Source organism: Protobothrops mucrosquamatus, unplaced genomic scaffold, assembly GCF_001527695.2.
Source record: "Protobothrops mucrosquamatus isolate PMUCROS unplaced genomic scaffold, P.Mucros_1.0 scaffold_187, whole genome shotgun sequence".
Lineage (NCBI taxonomy): Eukaryota > Metazoa > Chordata > Lepidosauria > Squamata > Viperidae > Protobothrops > Protobothrops mucrosquamatus.
The window spans coordinates 72,663-96,232 of record NW_015386263.1 but is presented as its reverse complement, the minus strand read 5'-3'; the positions used below and the strand labels follow the sequence as shown (position 1 = coordinate 96,232).

The 23,570-nt window shown below is 40.8% G+C and overlaps 2 protein-coding genes across 2 annotated transcripts in view; both read left to right on the top strand.

The window, feature by feature from the left end:
• Positions 1-374: 374 nt before the first annotated feature.
• LOC107295067 (selenide, water dikinase 1-like) lies at positions 375-5,944 on the top strand (the record flags this gene model as incomplete). The annotated part of the gene is made up of 2 exons (XM_015824362.1): positions 375-587; positions 5,721-5,944. Coding segments are annotated over 2 exons (428 nt in total), but the record flags the coding sequence as incomplete, so codon positions are not given.
• Positions 5,945-12,340: 6,396 nt separating this feature from the next.
• PHYH (phytanoyl-CoA 2-hydroxylase) overlaps positions 12,341-23,570 on the top strand; it is a 15,389-nt gene continuing 4,159 nt past the window's right edge. Inside the window, exons 1-6 of the mRNA XM_015824351.1 lie at positions 12,341-12,507; positions 13,786-13,841; positions 16,917-17,027; positions 18,910-19,072; positions 21,747-21,828; positions 21,919-21,938. Coding sequence (XP_015679837.1) covers positions 12,394-12,507; positions 13,786-13,841; positions 16,917-17,027; positions 18,910-19,072; positions 21,747-21,828; positions 21,919-21,938 — 546 coding nt within the window. The 5' untranslated portion in view covers positions 12,341-12,393. The remainder of the gene's footprint in view (positions 12,508-13,785; positions 13,842-16,916; positions 17,028-18,909; positions 19,073-21,746; positions 21,829-21,918; positions 21,939-23,570) is intronic.

Genomic DNA, 23,570 nt, shown 5'->3' with positions numbered 1-23,570 from the left:
GAAGAAGAAAATGCAGCTATTCATGTTGCAATTGTGAATAAACATTGGGAGAAAAAAAAACATTTCTACTACGCATTTTCAGAAAATTCAGGGCTATCCCACTCTTAACTGCAATTGGGGAAAAAAATTATCTATAAATCTTCTGAGATGGGACGGTATTTCCAAATGATTTTACCAAAAGAGATCAGGAATGGATCGTCCATATGCGGGAATGTATTAAATTTTTTTCCCCTCCTGAAGAAGTTTTAACTTTTATTTTATTCTAGTTAATTTTATTTCAAGGGACCCGGAAATATAAACTCTGATTTAATACTGAGAGTTGGGCTGAGTTCTGACACTGTGTAATAACCCTTTTCTCTCTTTCTCCTCTCAAGCTGCAGGGCTGATGCATACGTTCAATGCTCACGCAGCCACGGACATCACAGGCTTTGGAATCCTGGGACATGCACAGAATCTAGCCAAGCAGCAACGTAACGAAGTGTCTTTCGTTATCCATAATCTCCCTGTCCTTGCCAAAATGGCCGCAGTTAGCAAAGCTTGTGGGAATATGTTCGGTCTTATGCATGGGACTTGTCCAGAGACATCAGGTAAAAGAATTTTGTAAAAAAATCAGTAATAATAACAATAACAAAATAATAATAATAAATTAATAATAATAATAATAATAATAATAATAATAATAATAATAATAATAATAATAATAATAATAATAATAATAATAATAGTTGGAAGGGACCTTGGAGGTCATCTAGTCCAACCCCCTGCTCAGGCAGGAAACCCTATACCATTTCAGACAAATGGCTGTCCAGTCTCTTCTTAAAAACTTCTGTGTTGGAGCATTCACAACTTCTGGAGGCAGGTTGTTCCACTGGTTAATTGTTCTCACTGTCAGGAAGTTTCTCCTTAGTTCTAGGTTGCTTCTCTCCTTGATTAGTCTCCATCTGTTGCTTCTTGTCCTGCCTTTAAGGTGCTTTGGAGAATAGCTTGACTCCCTCTTCTTTGGGGCAGCCCCTGAGATACTGGAACACTGCTATCATGTCCCCCCTCATCCTTTTAAACTAGACATTCCCAATTCCAGCAACCGTTCCTTATATGTTTTAGCCTCCAGTCCCCTGATCATCTTTGTTGCTCTTCTCTGTACTCTTTCTAGAGTCTCAGCATCTTTTTTACATCGTGGTGACCAAAACTGGATGCAGTATTCCAAGTGTGCCCTTACCAAGGCATTGTAAAGTGGTATTAACACTTCACGTGATCTTGAGTCTCTCCCTCTGTTAATGCAGCCCAGCACTGTGTTGGCCTTTTTTGGCAGCTGCAGCACATGGCTGGCTCACATTTTCTCTCCCTCCTTTCCGCTACGCCAGGTTTCTCAACCTTAGCCACTTTAAGACGGGTGGACTTCAACTCCCAGAATTCCCCAGCGTGGTCTAATAACCCTGGCCCTTAATCTCTCTCCAATAGGAACCCAGTCCTCTTCTGGGGAAGAGTATGAATCGGCTGTCTCATCTTCCACAATAGGAAATTGGATCTATCTCCTCGCTAGATGCAGATCCTGGGGAGATCACACCTCTCCTTGAAATAGATAGCACCCATGGCAATTCCAGCCATCATACCAACTGCCCCAGCATTCCCTCTTCAGAATGCACAGCCATGCCAGCCCTCATATGGTGCTTTGTAGCTTCCTAAATATGGTCAAAGATGAAAAGGAATAAAATGTCTAGGCAGCTCGCAAAGAAAAACACTCCTCATTCTGTTACCACGTGGGTTTCACTTCCTTGGCATATTGGTTCAGTAACAAAAGTCCGGGCAGAGACCTCAATCTATCTGTGCAACTAAAATAGAGAACCTACCATACATTAAAGAAATGTGAGCATGACTCCTAGGCCTGTGATGGCGAGCCTTTTAGACACCGAGTGCCCAGACTGCAACCCAAAACCCACTTACGCATCGTCAGATACTGGCTGTGTGTGGCCCATTGGGTGGACGTGGCCCATTGGGTGGGCATGGCTGCGGTGGTAACGGCAGACTGGGTGGGACCAAAAAGTTCAATCAATCAATTCCAACTTTGCAAGATCTTTTTTTTTTCCCCGCGAGAAGTTGAAATTGACTGATTGAACCTTTTTTTTTTTTTGTACACGGCGGCGGAGGCCTAAAGCGAAAAGGTTTTATAAAACCCAGCTGAAGGCCTTAGGACTGGGCCGACGGCGCATGTGCCCACAGAGAGGGCTCCGAGTGCCGCCTCTGGCACCCGTGCCATAGGTTCGCCACCACGGTCCTAGGCCATCTGTTTGGTGATAAAAAAGTTTTTTAAAAAATGTCCAGATTTTCTTTGCAAATACTTCTCACAATTGATACTGGGGATGACGTAAAAATAAATGCATAAAAACGAACCGTACGCCGTCCAGAATGCCAGTGAAATGTCAGAGCTTCCAGTGCCTTTTGTGTGTATAGTTCAGCCTGTGATTCTTACCAGCTGGAATAATAATCAGTGCTTCCTTATCAAACTCACAGCAATTTCGTTCCTGGCCACTCTTGTTTGTTCCAATGCTAGAGTTTAATATTTATTAATCAAATTTACACAGCGAAGCCGATTTGTTGTTCTCCGTTGTGTGAAAAATACTTCTACGGGGGAAAAAATAATCACCTTTCAGATCAACTGAATTTTCATAGTGGAAGGTACTATGTGCAAGCCTCTTTGTCCTGTTAGAAATAGAAGACTTATGAAAGAAAATGTGTGCAACACATTATCTCAGGATGTCCGTGCCACATTGTAGCCATTGTGCTGCCACATTGTAGCCATTGTGCTGCTTACATTGTGCTGTAAGCCGCCCTGAGTCCTCCGGGAGAAGGGCGGGGTATAAATATAATAAATCAAATCAAATAAATCAAATCAAAAAAAAAAAAAAGGTTCCTTAGAGATTTGCATAAATGGCCAGTGGATGGCGCTGTTTCTCCAGATAGTTAACTGTTTCTCAACCTCGACAATTTTAAGACATGTGGACTTCAACTCCCAGAATTCCACAGCCAGCATTGCTGGCTGTGGAATTCTGGGAGTTGAAGTCCACATGCCTTAAAATTGTCGAGGTTGAGAAACACTGAGCTAGACTGTATTGGAAAGCTGTGCTGAAGAAATTCACGTTTCATAGATGTGGACTTGGCTATGTACACACGAGAAGCAATGTTGTGCAAGTCGGAAATTCTGCTGCGCAAAACACATTCCTAGTTGTTTGTTGCCTTTTCTCAGACTGCGTATTACAATCTCTCTGCATTTTAAGCTGTAATAGTTGATTGTCCACACTTCAGAACGATCCATGATAGTTTATATTCCTTTGAATTGGGTGCTTATTGGATGAATAGGCATTGCCATTAAATATTTCAATTATAAATTTAAATTGCATTAAATTTAATAATAACAACAGCAATAATAACAACAGCAATAATAATAATAATAATAAAGTTGGAAGGTACCTTGGAGGTCATCTAGTCCAACCCCCTGCTCAGGCAGGAAACCCTACACCATTTCAGACAAATGGCTGTCCAGTCTCTTCTTAAAAACTTCCAGTGTTGGAGCATTCACTGCTCGTGGAGGCAGGTTGTTCCACTGGTTAATTGTTCTAACTGTCAGGAAGTTTCTCCTTAGTTCCAGGTTGCTTCTCTCTTTGAATTAGTTTCCATCCGTTGCTTCTTGTCCTGCCTTCAGGTGCTTTGGAGAATAGCTTGACTCCCTCTTCTTTGTGGCAGCCCCTGACATACTGGAACGCTGCTATCATGTCCCCCCTCGTCCTTCTCTTCATTAAACTAGACATACCCAATTCCAGCAACCGTTCCTTGTATGTTCTAGTCTCCAGTCCCCTGATCATCTTTGTTGCTCTTCTCTGCACTCTTTCTAGAGCAGACATGTCAAACTCGTGACGTCACGCGACATATCGGAGTTTTTTCCCCATTGCCGGCAATGGTGAAGGCGCAGTTTCCTGGTGACGCGTCCGGCCTGTGGCCGGCAGTTTGACACCTCTGTTCTAGAGTCTCAACATCTTTTTTACATCATGGTGACCAAAACTGATTGCAGGATTCCAGGTGTGGCCTCACCAAGGCCTTGTAAAGTGGTATTAACACTTCACGTGATCTTGAGTCTATTATCCCTCTGTTATGAGTAATTGGCATTAAAATATACCATAGGCCGTTTTCTACCTACCTTTCTGATGGGGTTTGGATTCCATACCACTCAACTTAGTGACTTTCCTCAAGATTTTCTCCAATTTGTCACTGTCCTTTTCAAAATGTTAACGCACACAACCCAATTTAGTACCGCAAATAGGATTTGATCAGGGAGAAATAGAATGAAACAATTGTTTAAAATGATTTGGACTGTATGCTGTATTAATCCATCCCAGTGCAGCATTTGTCTTTTTGCCAGCTACTTTGACCTAGTGGCTCACTTTATATTTTTCCCCTGTTCCCTTTCATCCCCTGATTTTCATCTCACTACCTAAAGGCCCTGTCTAGATTTTTTTTTTTAAATTTCCTGTCTTCTCCTGCAAAATATCAGCCATTTCTCCCAGCTTTGTGTCATCTGCAGACCTGACCCAAGCCACTGATAAAATATGTTGGAATTGCACCATTCGGAATTTGTCTCCAGGCTGCAGTGAAGCCGTTAAAAGAGAGTACTCCTGGATGTGGCTGTTTGCCCCGTGGACCCATCTGAAAGGAGCATTTCACTCAAGCGCTTGTTGTTTTGTTAAGGAGAATATTGTGCAAAAGGCTGGGCTGAAATCCAGCTGCAAAGAGTTTGTGGAAACTGTCTTGGAAACAGTCGTTTGGATTAAGGCAGGAAAAAAAACCACCGTCCTAATTTCTACCCCTGCCAAACAAGTTTAATCAATATTGGAATTGATCCCTCTGGTTCTAATGTCAGTAATTTTGTTTTATATTGTCTAGGGGATGGCTCCTCCTATATTACTTCTCAGGTTTCTAAATTTCTTTTAAGAGCTGTAACTATTAGAGGAGAACGTTGTAATTCCCTTTAGCCAAGGCTTCTGGTGCTTAATTGTTTGTGATTATATTTTTCTTGTGTTTTCTTTTGTTGCTCTTGCATTTTGGTCTGTGACCGCAAAATAATAAAAAAAATTATAAGTTTAATCAGTAGATAACAGTTAAAAGTTTGAGCAAGCAAGGCAGCCATTTTATAATAATAATAATGATAATAATGATAATGATAAAGTTGGAAGGGGTCTTGGAGGTCATCTAGTCCAACCCCCTGCTCAGGCAGGAAACCCTATACCATTTCGGACAAATGGCTGTCCAGTCTCTTCTTAAAAACTTCCAGTGTTGGAGCATTCACTGCTTCTGGAGGCAGGTTGTTCCATTGGTTAATTGTTCTCACTGTCAGGAAGTTTCTCCTTAGTTCTAGGTTGCTTCTCTCCTTGGTTAGTTTCCACCCGTTGCTTCTTGTCCTGCCTTCAGGTGCTTTGGAGAATAGCTTGACTCCCTCTTCTTTGGGGCAGCCCCTGAGATATTGGAACACTGCTATCATGTCCCCCCTCGTCCTTCTCTTCATTAAACTAGACATACCCAATTCCAGCAGCCGTTCATTATATGTTTTATCCTCCAGTTCCCTAATCATCTTTGTTGCTCTTCTCTGTACTCTTTCTAGAGTCTCAACATCTTTTTTTACATTTTGATTTGTCCCGCGAGTAAGCGCTAATGCCCTTCCTTCTCCCTTGCAGGAGGCCTCCTCATCTGCTTACCCCGTGAACAAGCAGCCCGCTTCTGCGCTGAGATCAAGTCTCCCAAATACGGCGAAGGTCATCAAGCATGGATTATTGGGATTGTAGAAAAGGGAAACCGCACGGCCAGAATTATAGACAAACCTCGAATCATCGAAGTCGCGCCCCAAGTAGCCACTCAGAACGTAAACCCGACACCCGGGGCAGCTTCTTAATCCTAGATGAAATAGTTTATTTTTTTATTTTTATTTTTTGTTTCCTTTTTGTTTTGTTTCTTTTTTTAAAAAAAATAGATCTATTTCCTTTATCATCTTTACAGCCTAAAGAACTGTATTAAAGAGAAGAAACACATTGTGTCTGCAAAACTGGTGGCCTTAGGTCGGTTGAAGCGAATGAATTTAACCCCTTGCCTTCCCCTCCCTTTTTTTTTTTCCCTTTCCCTGTTACATGAACTGAAGAGGCACCTAACTTCGAGGCAGCTTCTGAGTTGAGAATTATATTGTTATCCAATACTGTTGATTCATTTTGAATCTTTAGACACTTATCTCTCGCCGCACGGGCTCTTTTTAAAAAGGTGCTTTCACGTAGCGCAAGGCATTGCCGACAGTGGTATCCAATGCAGTTTGTATCCTTTTTTTTTTTTTTTAAACGATTTTAATTTTAATTTTTTTTTTTTTGCTATGTGTATATTTATCATTAGCTCTAATTTCGGATGCCTTGAATGAAATTCCAAAAGGCAATAAATTTTGATAATGCACACGGAGCTTAAACCCGGAAGCAAAAGAGGGTTGACACGTCTACCTGTGTTCCGTCTTTTTCATTTATACGACTTAACGTCTTTCTCCGTGAAAATCGGCGGCCTTGGACTTAACGGTAGCTGGGTAGTGACGGAGACACGCAAGTGCTGCCTTTGCACGGAGAGCACCCTCAAGAGTTTGAAGGAAAGGAGTCAATTTTGTTCTCTGTAGCTCAGACAAGGTTTACTTTGTGTGACCGATAACCATTTCCTTTTTTTATGGATGGTATAAACGGTATAAATCAGTTTTCAGCGGGACGGGGCTGTGCTGCGGAGCGGAAAAAAAAATATTGCCAACTGACGGGAGGGTATTCTGTAATCATTTACAACTCACTATATAATTACACAAATAATTTTAAAAATATAACCATTTTTTTTTTAAAAAAAAACCCTGTTCTGTGGATGGTAGTGTTTAATACATTTTATATTTTGTATAGTGATTATCATATATATTTTTTTTGCTTTTCTTAAAATCAGCAGCTGTCTAGTAAGATGCTTAGTATTTTTTTGTTTTGTTTTCTGTTCAGCATACATTCTTGTGCACGCTTTTGTGATTGTGTATAAAATCTACGTTGCCAACTTTGCAGCCTGAACCTTAAGCTTATTATTTGAATAAATATTTAATTTTTTATTGCTCTGGTGCAAGTGGATGACTTTTTTTAACTTTTTTTATGCCTAAGCTACTGGGAAGTGAGAACAAAGCTTTTAAGTTGGGCTGTTACCTTTAAATGAACTAACACTAAGTTTAAAAAGGTTTATTTTGCATCTGAAGCAATATAGTGTTTAATTCCCAGTATCACAATGTAAAATGTGACTATTCTAACATCATAACAGGTCATACAAATACCTCTTCCTGCTGACAATTGCACATATACCTGTATCCTAATCTGGTTGGGTTTTCTGTATAAAAATGTCTTTTAAAAAAAAGATTGTTAACAGGCAACTTTGCGATAAGAATCTTTCCTTGTGTTTATAGTTTTTAAAAAGAACGAATGGCTACGCTTAAAAACAATCTGAAATATATAAATTATTTATTCTGAAAGATCCCATACATACCACGGGCCTTTCTGAGCGAAGACAACTACTTGTGTTCTTCGGTGGGTGGATTTTACCTTTTTCATTTTTGGGGGGTATGCAATAATTCAGTAGGCACTCTTGCACATTGTGAACTTGTTCTTAAATTGTGATTTTATAATTTTTAAAACACAAAAGGTTTCATGTGTGACGGTGTCCCTATTTAGAAAAAATAGCAGCAATGTATATGGAAAGTTCCTATGTACTCTGGTTCATACTTTGTATTTCTCCTCTTGAGAATACATAATTATTGAAACTCGTACTATTCCTACATGTAGGAAATCAATACAAATGGAAGCGAATATTTGAAGCTCAGGGTTGAACTGGGGGGGGAAGGGGGGCCCCTTGGTGCTGTCTAAGCTTCAACTATTTTCTTGCAGACGTTTAATTACCCAACTAGGTAACAGCAGCAGAACTAGAAGGGAGTGGGGTTTGCTGTCTTTTTTTATAGAAGTGGTTTGCCCCGTCAATGCTGGCAGGGGGTTGGACTAGATGACCTCCCAAGGCCCCTTCCAACTTTATTATTATTATAGGAGTGCTTCTTGGCAATTCTTTGATAGGGCTGTTGTGTACTACAACAGCCCAACATCAGGAAAAGGAAACGGATCAGCTAATCAACATCTTCCACAAAATACCCACACAACTTTATCAAAGGTGCCTCAACCCATTACCAATACAACCAACACAAGTTGTGAGAATGATAACGCTGCCATATATTGAAAACATCTCAGAAACAACAATAGTTCCACCATATGTAGCATACAAACCAACTACATTAATGTTTGCAAGAAAGCAAGCAAGCTCAGAGAGCATCAAGGACCCCTCAAATCAATGCAAAATGACTCAGAATAGTTTAGATGGCTTGTTAAATCTCTTGATAATCAACTTCCTCTGTACATTTACATTTTTTAGATAATGGTCAAAAGGTGTTACTCTCAAGAAATCCTTTGATTTATAATTAGCAGTGGCTGTTGAGTAATTTCTGGGTGGCAAATGAATTTTAGCGAATCCCATATGGCAAATACCTGCTTGGTGATAGAAGTTCAATTGTAGGAAATTTAATTGTTTTATAGCATACAGTGGGCGGTTAAAGATAAAGAGCAGATTTTGCCAAAATTATTTGGCATGCAAGTCTTCAAGTCACCTTATTTTTTTCACTGTACTTTTTTTTTAATTATCCAGAAAGAGCCATTTCATACAAGCAATTTTTTAAAAGTATAATGTTTGTGTCTTTTGCAGAAAATGCAGTGGAATAAATTACCAATTCAGTGATAATAGAATCTGACTTCTGTAGCTGAATGGTTTATTGATTGATTGAGAAAAATGTCATTTATTCTCCAGAAAGGCTTACCAACCCCAAAATACATCAAGGGATTTTCTTACAACGTAATTCTTTGGTTTTTGATTCTGCTAGACGTTGCAACAGAGACAGCAAAATGCAACACTTTGTTCCGCATAGTTATTTTAGCTACCACATTTATATACAACCCACTCCCTTCATGTTTCTGGGCATCTTTTAAAAATACCCCTAAAAACAATAATAGTTTGTATTGGTGCATATACAGTGGTGCTTAAATTAATGAACCCTTTTGAATGTTCAACATTTCTGCATAAATATGACTTAAAGTGTGATCTGTTCTTCACACAAGACCTAAAATTCAGAAACCCAATTAAACAAGTGAATCAAAAAGATACATTCATTTACTTGTGGAGGAAAATGATCCCAAACTACATATTTTTTGTAGTTTGTACATTTCTTGTAAAGGCCAAACAAATTTCCAAAGTCTAGAGAAGGAACTCAACAGGGTTTTTGGAAATAACAGGCATGAGGCTACTTGAGGCTGTCTCCAGGACTCGAAGGAAAATACAACACTAAAACAGTTATTAAATTCTATTTCTGAAATGTTTAAAACTTCACCAAGTTGGACAAATTCTGAGTCAACGTTCAATATTTGGACCTCAGATATAAGGGCCAAAATACCTTTTGAAATCAGTGAATCCATTTTCAAGGTGTAAGTATTTTCATTTAGATATTACTGAAATTTAGAAGACAGGTTTGGTAGAATTGCAACCTATGTTAATGTAAACCTAGAATTAAATTAGCTTCCCTAGTCTAGATGAGTCAAATTTCAGCTTCCAAAATTCTTAGCTAGCAAGGCTAAAGGGGATGTAGAATTGGGTCTAAGATAATTTGAAAGCAAGTAGTTTGAAAATGACAACAGTTCTGCCAATTTTCTTGATTAATGGCTTACTTTATTTTTAGTTTGTTTTTATGTTTTTGTGGCTTTTATACTGCAATGTTACTAGCATCTTAAAATCTAGCTGGTTGATTACTGCACAAATATTAGCAGATTATAATCTGTGTTATACATGGATACTCGCCCAGAGAAAGGGGTTATTTTAAGACAAGTACACTTCATAAACAATCTGTACTTTGGCTATATTGATTGACCTGGGTAAATGATTTACATTTAGAGGACGGGAGTTGCATTTATTTAGCATTTATTTGCAATGTTTAAATTATCTTTACTCCTTGGATGATGGATATTTACAGTACTGGTCCAACTTGTGGAAAGCTTTTGGGAAAAGTGTACAGTAAAAATGCCACTTTTGGTTTAAGTTTCCACCAATTTTTCTTCTAATTTCTTTATAACTGTAGCCTTGTTCACTTAATAATACTATTTTACGTCACTTTCTGGGCAATCACTGCAGGGGTTAAATTGGTTNTTGGTTGTTAAGTGAATCCAGCTTCCCCACCGACTTTGTTTGTCCGAAGGCCACAAAAGGGGATCACATGATCCTGGGACACTGCGATCGTCATAAATGCCAGTTGTCAATCATCTGAATGTAAATCATGTGACTCTGGGGATGCTGCAATGATCATAAGTGTGAAAAACGGTCCCTTTTTGTACAGTAGTGGCCAAAACTGTGGAAACCTTTTGGGAAAAAGTGTATTTTTGAGGTTGGATGGCTAATAACACCACTTTCCTTTGGAGTAGTACCATAAAGTTATATATCAATGGAAAGATAATTTAATCAAGAATGTAATGCAACAAAGTATGTTCAATTATCTGTATTCTATGAAACGTTATAGCCAAATAACCAGAAACAGGAAGCACAACTTGCTTAGGTTGGTATCAGGTAGCTTTCCTTCATCTGATTGTAGCCAATGAGCATGAGTGTTTAGAGAGCCAATCAGGTGTCATCTTGTTTTGGCCATGAGCCAATCAGATCACAGTAGGATTCAGTGATTTATGTCACTGAAGCTGAGAGGAGGACATGTGTCAGTGTGATATGTGATCACTATCAAGTTGGTTGGGTTTTTTTGTGTTCTTTCATTTAGTGAGCTTGCAAAATGTAATAAAATTGAAGTCATGGCGCAAAGAGTTGACTGGTCGCCCAGAAAGCGATGTGAAATAGTATTATTAAGTGAACAAGGCTACAGTTATAAAGAAATTAGAAGAAAAATTGGTGGAAACTTAACCAAAGGTGGCATTTCTACTGTACACTTTTCCCAAAAGGTTTCCACCATTTTGGCCACTCCTCTAACTTCAAACAGTCATTAAATGAACTGTTGTAAATCGTAGACTAGCTGTTAATTGCTTCTGTCTGAATCTTTGGCCGTGTTTTCCAAACTGCAAAAACCTGGTTGCTCTGAAGAAGACAGTCCTGCATTCTTGGTATTGAGCTTCATTTGCCTTCTACAGTAGTGGATGAAACTATGGTTAAGTCTATCCATGTGTTGTGCAATTAAAGAGTCTTTTGACTGCTAGTTGGCATTCATGGATGCACTCTGCTTGTCTTTTCCTAGCTGTGGACTTCTGGGAGTTGAAGTCCACACGTTAAAATTGCCAAGGTTGAGAAAGACGGTTATAGAGGTAACAATATATCTAACTCTCTAAGGCTGCCATCAAACAAAGCATCCATAATCTCAGTTCTAGATTAGACTAGATCTAGACTAGACTATAGAATAGAATAGAATGGAATGGAATGGAATAGAATACAATACAATACAATACAATACAATACAAAACAAAACAATACAATGGAATACAATAGATTGGAATTTATTGGCCAAGTGCAGGGGCAGGCAACCAGTGCAGAAATTCTCAGTGTATATACAAGCAACAAGTGATAAATCATGATGAAAAGACAAATTATTATAAATCATAAGATGCAACACTCTGAGAGGAGGATATTTGTCAGTTCTAGATTAGACTAGATCTAGATTAGACTAGACTATACTGTAGGATAAGAATAGAGTAGAGTAGAGTAGAATAGAATAGAATAGAACAGAATACAATACAAAACAATACAATACAATACAATACAATTTATTGGCCGAGTGTAATTGGATACACAAGGAATTTGACTCCGGTGCAGAAATTCTCACTGTACATACAAGCAACGAGTGATAAATCGTGATGATGAAATGGCAAATCATCATAAATCGTAAGATGCAACACTCTCCTAAAAGTCCCTTCTACAACGCGTATTCTCCGCTCAGGGAAACTTTGCACCTTGCAAACCCAAGTGAACTTCGTGCCCAAGCCTCCCTTTGCTCCGAATTCACATCGCTTTGTTCCTTTCCAGCCGGGCGAGCGCGCGGGGAAGGGCGCAGCGACCGCGCGTCTTTGCCGAGCGCCCGGCCTCTCGGGCCGCCCCTGGCCGTCGACGCCGCCCCCCGGATCAGCTGGGCTGGCCGCCTGCCTTCTCCGCCCCCTTCCCGACTACACCCTACCCCGACTAGCGGCTTCCAAGAGTCGAAGCGGCGGGACTGAGCGACGGAAGCGCCCGGTTGGCATGCTCGCTGCCTGCTCGCCAAGGACGCGCGCCATGGAGAGCCTAGCGAACCAACCCAGCGCGCCCTTCCGCCTGGGGATTTTGCTCCGGCACCTGGTTCCCCACGCCGGATTCGTATCCTTCGCTTGCCCACTTGGGCCTCTTGGTCGCCTTTCCCGGTACTTTGCACCTTCCGGGCCCCTGGACTGGCAAACCCCCACGATTTGGAGCTGGCAGCGTGGAGATGAAAGCTCAACCGGTTGGAGAAGGACTAAGGGGTCCTGGGTGCTCTCTGAGCTTGTTATTTTCTTGCAGACGTTTCATTACCCAAACTAGGGAACATCATCAGTGTTAGAAGGTATTGGGGCGGGGAGGGAGAGAGAGAGGAGGACGGGGAGGACAGTGGGGTCCTTGGTGCTCTCTGAGCTCCGTGTTTTTCTTGCAGACCTTTCACTACCCAACTAGGTATCATCATCAGTGATCGGAGGGAGAGGGATGTGTGGAGAAGAGGAAGAGGATTGTGGGGTCCTTGGTGCTCTCTGAGCTTGAGGGTTTTCTTGCAGACATTTCATGACCCAAACTAGTTAACCTCATCAGTGTTAGGAGGGATAGGTGTTTCTTTCTAGCACTGATGACGTTACCCAGTTTGGTAATGAAACGTCTGCAAGAAAACAACCAACTTGGAGCTACAAGTATTCTCCTTTATTGAAGGAAGATTTTCTGACCCCCTTCCTGGTGAGGGACCCCAAAGTCCATCGGCCTGGGCTTCCTTTGGGGTCAAGCAGTGGAAGAGGATTAGGCATCATCCCGGCACAGGGTTGATCTACTTAGATTGTTGTCTCTGGCAGCTGGGTCTCAGCCTGGAGAGGCATCAAGCCAACTTCTGGGTTGGCCAAAGGGGGGGGGGTCCCTATCTGGGCACCCCAATTCTGAAATTTAGTCTGAGGAGAACGCAGCTTCCAGTGCAAAGAGGCCGGGACCAAGGCCTTCTATGCTATGGGTGAGAAACTTTAAGAGTTAGGAGGAGATCTGAAGTATGTTTAATTAAAACTAAGCTCCCAAACTAATTCAGGTTAATGTGCACTAAACGTCCTCGGTTGTTTACTTCCTTCCTTTGATGTTTCTATTTTATATTTTCTTATGTGGGAAGGAAATGTTCCGCTTGAGCAACAAACAAACAAAAAAAAAGGAACATTTTCAGCACCTTCTATATCCATCAGCTTTTAAATTTCAAGCTGGTCCCAGCTATAAGATAATTTGGGAAACAATTTAAATGGGAAGATTCTATATTGTATTTAATTTCCTTCTCCTTTATGAGAGCAACTCCTATGATTATAAATGCGTTCCGAATGTATTTCCCACGGGGTCTTCCACCAAAGCAGTCTTTTAAAATTTTCTTAATTTGACGCCAAGACACCATTTCCTACTTCAGCCCAAATTGCTCCTGCGACATGCCTAACGCAGTTCCGGTAAGTAGAACTTTGCTCTGATGATGAAAACACAGATTTAAAGGTCTGTTTAATTTGGGGTCCTTCCTGTATTTAGCGATATGTTTATGTGTGGTTCAGCAGTTTTGATTTTGGTTTGTAAAGTTAATTATTTACCTTAAACTGATCTTTCTGTTTGGTAAGCGCGTTAGGGTTGATCCAGCTTCATTTTTTTGGGAATCCTGTATGTTGTCAGAGAATAAGGTGCCACTTAACGTCCCGGTAACATTTATAGTAGTGGCCAAAATTGTGGAAACCTTTTGGGAAAAGTGTATTTTTGAGGTTGGATGGCTAATAACACCACTCTTTTTGGAGTAGTACCATAAAATTATATATCAATGGAAAGATAATTTAATCAAGAATGTAATGCAACAAAGTTGGTTCAATTATCTGTACTGTATTCTATGAAAGGTTATAGCCAAATAACCAGAAAAAGGAAGCACAACTTGCTCAGGTTGATATCAGGTAGCTTTCCTTCATCTGATTGTAACCCATGAGCATGAGTACTTAGAGAGCCAATCAGGTGTCATCTTGTTTTGGCCATGAGCCAATCAGAACACAGTAGGATTCAGTGATTGATGTCATGTATTGAAGCTGAGAGGAGGACATTTGTCATTGTGTTATGTAATGGCTAACAGGTTGGTTGGGTTTTTTGGTGTTCTTTCATTTAGTGAGCTTGTAAAATGTAATAAAATTAAATTAGGCTGTTGTTTATTGAGGTGGTAGCTCCTCAAGTGGGTATTGTTTGCTAATTGACAGTCTAGTACAGGGGTAGTCAACCTTGGCTCTTTTATGACTCGTGGACTTCAACTCCCAGAATTCCTGAGCCAGCATGGCTCAGCTTGGAAACCTCTCCATTTCTCCTCAGCATGGCTGGCTCAGGAATTCTGGGAGTTGAAGTCCACGAGTCATAAAAGAGCCAAGGTTGACTACCCCTGGTCTAGTATAAATCTTGGTATTAATCTCTGCTCATCTGGGTGTTGATTGCTGGCAAGAAGCGGTTTTGATCTTTTTGCTTCCGTTTTGGCTTTTTGGTTCCCTCTTTTGAATTGTATATAGATGTTATTTATCTCTGTATGCTTGTTGATGGCTGTTGTGTCTTATGCCAGGTTTCCAGGAATTTTCTAGCTTTTTTTAAGACTTAGCTTGGTTCAGGATGCTCACAGTTTCCCTGATGAAACTATGGTTAAGCCTATCCATGTGTTGTGCAATTAAAGTCTTTTGACTGCTAGTTGGCATTCATGGATGCACTCTGCTTGTCTTTTGCTAGCTGGGGACTTCTGGGAGTTGAAGTCCACACGTTAAAATTGCCAAGGTTGAGAAAGACGGTTTTAGAGATAACAATATATCTAACTCTCTAAGGTTGCCATCAAACAAAGCATCCATAATCTCAGTTCTAGATTAGACTAGACTAGACTAGACTAGACTAGACTAGACTAGACTAGACTACAATACAATACAATACAATACAATACAATACAATACAATACAATACAATACAATACAATACAATAGATTAGAATTTATTGGCCAAGTGCAGGGGCAGGCAACCAGTGCAGAAATTCTCTGTACATACAAACAACAAGTGATAAATCATGATGATGAAAAGACAAATTATCATAAATCATAAGATGCAACACTCTGAGAGGAGGATATTTGTCAGTGTGTTATGTAATCACTATCAAGTTGGTTGGGTTTTTTTGTGTTCTTTCATTTAGTGAGCTTGCAAAATGTAATAAAATTAAAGTCATGGTGCAAAGAGTTGACTGGTTGCCCAGCAAGCGATGTAAAATAGTATTATGAAGTGAACAAGTCTACAGTTATAAAGAAACTAGAAGAAAAATGGGTGGAAACTTAACCAAAGGTGGCATTTCTACTGTACACTTTTCCCAAAAGGTTTCCACAATTTTGGTCACTACTGTAGAAGGCAAATGCAGCTCAATACCAAGAATGCAGGACTGTCTTCTTCGGAGCAAGCAGGTTTTTGCAGTTTGGAAAACACGGCCAAAGATTCAGACAGAAGCAATTACAGCTAATCCATGATTTACAACAGTTCATTTAACGACCGTTTGAAGTTACAAAAGGGGACCGTTTTTCACACTTATGACCATTGCAGCATCCCCAGAGTCACGTGATTTACATTTGGACGCTTGACAACTGACACATTTATTTTTATTTTTTTTTAACAAATATTTTATTGAGTTTGCTAAGGGTAACAAGGGAATAGGGTCAACAGAGATAGAACAAAGGGAGACATACAAAAGGGTTAAACCAAAGGAAGGGGGTAAACACAAAAGTGGGATCAATCCCACAAAATAACATCGCTTCAGCAATACCGTCCGGGTATACATATTAAATCTTAATAATTACTCTAGTATTAAACAGCTTTCAATATAATCATGTAAATAACAAGTTAATCAATATATCTCATTCATTTTACTAATTAACAATGCTTAATACGAATTAGTTGTAACAACTGACTCACATTTATGACGGGGGGCAGTGTCCCAGGATCATGTGATCCCCTTTTGCGACCTTCCGACAAGCAAAGTCAATGGGGGAAGCCGGATTCACTTAACAACCAATTTAACCCTTGCAGCGATTCACTTAACAGCTGTGGTAAGAAAATGGGGCAGAACTCACTTAACAAATTTCTCACTTAGCAACATAAAATCGGCTCAATTTTGGTCGTGAGTCAAGGACTACCTGTAGTGGCTCTCCCTCTATCACAGGTGTCTTCAAGCTTGGCCCTTTTATGACTTGTGGACTTGTGGCATGCTGGCTGAGGAATTCTGGGAGTTGAAGTCCGCAAGTCATAAAAGGGCCAAGTTTGAAGACCTCCTGCTCTTATCATTTCCCTTGTCCTCTTTTTGGACCTCAGTTTCATGTTTCAGCGTTTTGATCTAAAGATCTTGTTTTAGGATTTAATGTGTCTTAGTTTTCAAGGCTTTTGGGGGGGATTGTACAGTATTTATTCTGTGGTTCTGTAAAGTATCCCAAGTCTGCAAGTTTTAATTCCACATCAATTAAATATATATATATTTCATGTTTCCATAGTTATACCTTGGATAATAGCATCCTCACTCTAGAGCAAAGACGTTTTTATGAGGACAATGGATATCTTCTCATCAAAAATCTGGTGGCTGATGAAGATATTGACAGCTTCGTGTATCCTTAACCCACCTGGCTGAAATCATTCAACCCAGCACCTTGAATGGCTCTTGAGACAAGGGTCTCCAAACTTGCCACTTGAAAACTTGTGGACTTCAACTCCCAGAATTCCTTTAAAACCTATGGACTTCAACTCCCAGAATTCTAGGAGTTGTGGACTACCACTCCCAGAATTCCCTAGTCAGCATGGCTAGCCGAGGAATTCTGGGCGTTGAAGTCCACAAGTCTTAAAAAGTTGCCAAATTTGCTCTAAGAAGTCAATTCGAAGCCATCAGTACTGGTGTCCTTTGACTTCCGGTTCCGGTTTGAGGTGTCACTAGTCTCACGGGGAGACTCGTCTCCTTGTCGGCTAGCTTTCCCTTTTTCGGTGGACCCTTATACGGAGGAGGGTGCGACTTCTGTCGAGGAGGCCCCTGTCCGGCTGCAGAGGAGCGGCGGCTCCTCCAGCTGTCCGGACGATCTCCAGCTGTCCGGACGATCTCCAGCTTCTACCTTTTTTGGGAAGAAAGGCGTTTTATAAATACAGAAAAAGACTTTATTTTATTTTATTTCTATGTATATCTTTCTCTTTGGATACAAAAGGAAAGAAGATGGAAAAGGTTTTCTTTCCTCTCTTTCTTCAAGAACCGCATTAGGTTTTTTTTCTTATATATTATACTTCAAAAAGTACTGGTGTCCTTTGAACACACTGGGAATTGTTCTTAATTAAATAACTCACTGCAATCTGAGTATCTGTAACTCCAGAGGGTAGTTGTTAACTGGCTCATCTGGAGTTGTGCAAAGAGGATGATTTGCTTTTTGTAATTTCTACGGGGAAGTTTTAATCGTATTGCTGTGTGGTTTTTATTATTATTATAATTGTGCCATGATTTTTTACAATAGCAATCCTTAGTGCTTGGTGTACAGCGTGTTGTCTTGGTTCATAATTTTTTTGGAAAAAACATACAATCAGTACTAGTTAATTAACAGTCAATAATAATTATTTTTTATATTTCCATAATTAGTATATCAATCAATAGTATATTTCCTTGATCTTCTTTTCTCCCAGTAGTATTCTCCTTCTTCAGCATTAAACAAATATAATTTTTGATATTTGATATTTTCAATATATAAATGATTAAATATAAACATTTTTTCCATATTTATACCAATAATAGTGTCCATATGTGACATTTTTTTTCTTATCAACATGTTATTTTTGTAAAAATCATCTTATTGATGAGAGAGAGAGAAAGAGAGAGAGAAAGAGAGAAGCACAAGTGCCTCTCTCTCTCTCTCTCTCTCTCTCTCTCTCTCTCTCTCTCTCTCTCTCTCTCTCTCTCTCTCTCTCTCTCTCTCTCTCTCTCTCTCTCTCTCTCTCTCTCTCTCTCTCTCTCTCTCTCTCTCTCTCTGTCTCTCTCTCTCTCTCTCTGCAAATGGTGGAGGAGGCTGGGAGCCACAGGAGAAGGCTCAAAGAGCCACATGCAGCTCCGGAGACGCGGGTTGCCGACCCATGGTATAGGGGTTCCTGCCTGAGCAGGGGGTTGGACTAGAAGACCTCCAAGGTCCCTTCCAGAATAACTCTGCTATTCTGCTTCTTGTCCTGTCCTCAGCTGCTGGGGAGAACAAGTTAATCCCCCCTTTTCTTTGATAGCCCCTCGAGTACTGGAGGACAGTTACCAGGTCACCCCTAGCCCTTCTCTTTGATAGCTAGACATACCTAGCTCCCTCAACCATTCATCGTACAATTTAGCCCCCAGTACCTCTGGAATAATTCCTTTGTGCTTCCCAATTTAAAGTCTTGTGCAGAATGAATGCAAAGGTAGATGCGTTTAGAGGAGTTCTTGATGATGCCAGTTTAAAAAACGCTTTCCGTTGTCTTCTTTAACCCTGTCTTCAGAGAGGAATTTGTAAAGATATGCAGGAAGGAAGTGGAGGTACCTGGGATAACCATCATGAAAGATATCACAATTGCCAAGTCTGTTGCTGATGAGAACACAGTTTCAAAATTGCAGGATTTTACGTGGAACGAAGAACTCTTCAGATATTGTACCTTACCTCAGGTGAAAGCAGGAATTCTCTGAAAGCATAAAACATTTGCCTAAACTTATTTCCTTTTCCTGAGAAGGGCTGGGAAAAAAAAAGTCTTTTAAGTTATCGTTTTAATTGCAATGAACTTTGCATAAGATCTACATCCTAAAACTCAGAATCAGGCTGCTGCAGTGTTTTTCAGCCACCCCCGCCCTCCAGCCACCCCCAAACAATTCTAAAAATGGGATTTTGGCACAAAAGACTGATTTCGCCCAAGATTATTTGTATGTCCAAAATTATTGTTTGTTTGTTGCAAAATTGATGTCCTGCTACCCTGATTCCACAAAAATAGATAATGAAGAGCTAACTTCGGTGGGCTTAAATTTAACAAAAGAGAAAATATATATATAATGTTTCAGCTGCTTTTCGAAACTCATCTATTAGCTCAGGGTAGGCAACCTTGGCTCTTTTACAACTTCGTGGACTTCAACTCCCAGAAGTCCTGAGCCAGCCATGCTGAGGGGAAAGGGAGAGTTTCCAAGCTGAGCCATGCTGGCTCAGGAATTCTGGGAGTTGAAGTCCACACGTCAAAAAAGAGCCAAGGTTGCCTACCCCTGTATTAGTTAAATGCAGGTTGTCCTCAACTTATGACCACAATTTATGTTGTAAAGTGAGAAATTTGCTCAGTGAGTTTTGCCCCGTTTTAACTGCTTTTCTTGCCACACTGGTTAAGTGAATCACTGCAGTTGTTCAGTTCGTAAAACGGTTGTTGAGTTGTTAATCAGGCTTCCCCCATTGCCCTCGTTGGTCCGAAGGTCGCAAAAGGGGATTGCGCGACCCCAGGATACTGCATTATAAATATGAACCAGTTGTCAAGTATCCGAATGTAAATCACATGACCCTGGGGATGCTGCAACGGTCGTAAGTGCGGAAAACGGTCATAAGTCCCTTTTTTTCAGTGCCGTTGTAACTTTGAATGGCCACTAAACAAACTGTTGCAAGTCGAGGCCTACCTATATACCTGTCAGGCCTGTCCCAGCTTGAGCATTTAGGAAAGAAAGACCCTCGACTCCATTTGTAGCGCAAGATATACTTTTACTAAAGTCAAGTGGTTACAGCGTAAGCAAAGCCAGATCCGGAAATTCCCGCCTAAACCCAGATTTTTTTTCCCTTCTCCCAGGCCCTTCCCTCTTGGTCATCTTGTTAGTGTCCAATGAGGTTCAAATTAGTTCTAAAGTGTAGCCTCTTTTTGATGGGCATTCGCATTCCATTCCCATGCCGTTGTCCTTGGGCCATTCAACTGTTGTCTCGGGTTCCTGTCATCCCCCCTGAGGCCTGGTGGCGCAGTGGTTAATAATAATAATAATAATAATTTAATTTATATACCGCCCTTCTCCCGTAGGACTCAGGGCGGTGCACAGCATATTAAAACAGATACAAACAAAATACATCAAAAAACAAAAAAACCCCATAAAACCAAATTAAAAGCCAAATATTGGAAGCTGTGTGTCAATTAAAATTTTCTTAAAATCATCCCTACCTAAAATCCNCCAGAGGGTGGGGGCACCCACAGAGAAGGCCCTCCCCCTGGGGGTCGCCAGCCTACATTGCTTGGCCGACGGCACCCTGAGGAGGCCCGCTCTGTGGGAGCGTACCGGTCTATGGGAGGGAATCTGTGGCAGAAGGCGGTCTCGGAGGTAGCCAGGTCCAATGCCATGGAGCGCTTTAAAGGTGGTAACTAACACCTTAGAATGCAGTACTGCAGGCTACTTCTGCTGCATGCTGACTGCCTGCAGTTTGGCAGTTCGATTCTCATTGGATCAAGATTGACTCAGCCTTCTATTCTATTCTATTCTATTCCATCCCATCCCATCCTGCATTCTGCATTCTATTCTATTCTATTCTATTCTATTCTATTCTATTCTATTCTATTCTATTCTATTCTATTCTATTCTATTCTATTCTATTCTATCCTATCCTATCCTATTCTATTCTATCCTATCCTATTCCATCCCATCCCATCCCATCCCATCCCATCCCATCCCATCCTGCATTCTATTCTATTCTATTCTATTCTATTCTATTCTATTCTATTCTATTCTATCCCATCCCATCCCATCCCATCCCATCCCATCCTGCATTCTATTCTATTCTATTCTATTCTATTCTATTCTATTCTATTCTATTCTATTCTATTCTATTCTAATTCTAATTCTAATTCTAATTCTAATTCTAATTCTAATTCTAATTCTAATTCTAATTTTAATTCTATCCATGGTGGTGCAATGGTTAGAGTGCAGTATTGCAGATTAATTCTGCCGATTGCCAGCAATTCTACCGATTGCCAGCAATTGCCAGCAAGGTTGACTCAGCCTTCCATCCTTCTGAGGTCGGTAAAATGAGGACCCAGATTGTTGGGGGGCAATATCCTGACTCTTTGAACCACTTAGAGAGGGCTGTAAAGCACTATTAAGCAGTATGTAAGTCTAAGTATTATTGCTCCTTCTATTGCTATCCCTTTATCCCCCCCCCCACATTTTATGGCAGGCTGCCATCAAAGTGAAGCAGGGCTGAAGTATTGTGATGGTAGATTTGGCAATACCGCAGGCTATTTTCATACTGCTTCCTGTTTTTATAATATAGTTGCAGGGGCTTCAGCCGGTTTAAATATCTATCATTATTGAGCTAGGGTTTTTTTATCCTTAGATCATAAAATATGTTGAATGCTTCACGGGGCCTGACATCATGGCTATGCACACCATGCTGGTCAATAAACCTCCAGATACAGGTAAGACTTACTAATTAAATAAACACTTAAAAAGAGCTGACAGGCCTTCTTCTGTTAGCTTATATGAATTGCAGCTTTTTCTGCTTGGAGTCTGGAGAGAAAAAAACCCTGTATTTTTCCTTTTTGACATGGATGGCCAGAAGAAGTGCTGATTCCAAAGTAGATAAATAATTCTCTCTCTCTCTCTCTTTTTTTTGCAAGAGAGAAATATGTATTTATTAAACTTAAATGCCGCCCATCTCACCAAGAAGAGCCTCACAACCAAGCAAAAGCTGCACAATAAAATAACGTGAAAATAATAAATATTAACATTAAAATTGACTTTAAATGCCCAAAGCTAGCAAGGAAGGGAGTAGGAAATATGTATAGATAGTCCTCGAGTTACGATTACCATTGAAGTGTTAATACCACTTTACAAGCCTTGGTAAGGCCACACTTGGAATCCTGCGTCCAGTTTTGGTCACCACGATATAAAAAAGATGTTGAGACTCTAGAAAGAGTACAGAGAAGAGCAACAAAGATGATTAGGGGACTGGAGGCTAAAGCATACAAAGAACGGTTGCTGGAATTGGGTATGTCTAGTCTAATGAAGAGAAGGACGAGGGGGGACATGATAGCAGTGTTCCAATATCTCAGGAGCTGCCCCAAAGAAGAGGGAGTCAAGCTCTTCTCCAAAGCACCTGAAGGCAGGACAAGAAGCGACGAATGGAAACTGATCAAGGAGAGAAGCAACCTAGAACTAAGGAGGAATTTCCTGACAGTTAGAACAATTAACCAGTGGAACAACCTGCCTCCAGAAGTGGTGAATGCTCCAACACTGGAAGTTTTTAAGAAGAGACTGGACAGCCATTTGTCTGAAATGGTATAAGGCAGGGGTAGGCAACCTTGGCTCTTTTATGACTCGTGGACTTCAACTCCCAGAATTCCTGAGCCAGCCATGCTGAGGGGAAAGGGAGAGGTTTCCAAGCTGAGCCATGCTGGCTCTGGAATTCTGGGAGTTGAAGTCCACGAGTCATAAAAGAGCCAAGGTTGCCTAACCCCTGGTATAGGGTTTCCTGCCTGAGCAGGGGGTTGGACTAGAAGACCTCCAAGGTCCCTTCCAACTCTGTTCTAATTCTAATTCCTGTTGCTAAGCAAAGCAGTTGTTAAGTGAGATTTGCCCCATTTTACGACCTTCCTTTCCACAGTTGTTAAGTGAACCATGGCTGTGGTTAAGTTAGTGACACGGTTGTTAAGTGAACCAGGCTTCCCCCATTGACTTTGCTTGTCCGAAAGTCACAAACGGGGATCACGTGACCCAGAGACACTACGACCGTCATAAGTACTTGTGAATTGCTGAGTGCTGAAATATGGATCACATGACCATGGGGGGGGGGGGAGGCTGCCACGGATGTAAGTGTGAAAACCAGCCCTGTTTTCAGTGATGTTGTAACTTTGACCCATCATTAAATGAATGGTTGCAAGTCAAGGACCACCTGGACTGGACCTCAATTGCCTTGTTAGCATATAGTATTAATCCCTGAGGGGTCCTTAGTGCAATCTGAGTTTGGTGATTTTCTTGCAGATGTTTCGTTACCCAAACGAGGTAACATCATCAGTGCTCTAGATGTGTCGCACTGATGATGTTCCCTAGTTGGGTAATGAAACGTCTGGAAGAAAGCCACACAGCTCAGAGACCACCAAGGACCGCCCCCCAGTCCTCCTCCTCCTCCTCCTCCTCCTCCTCCTCCTCCTCCTCCTCC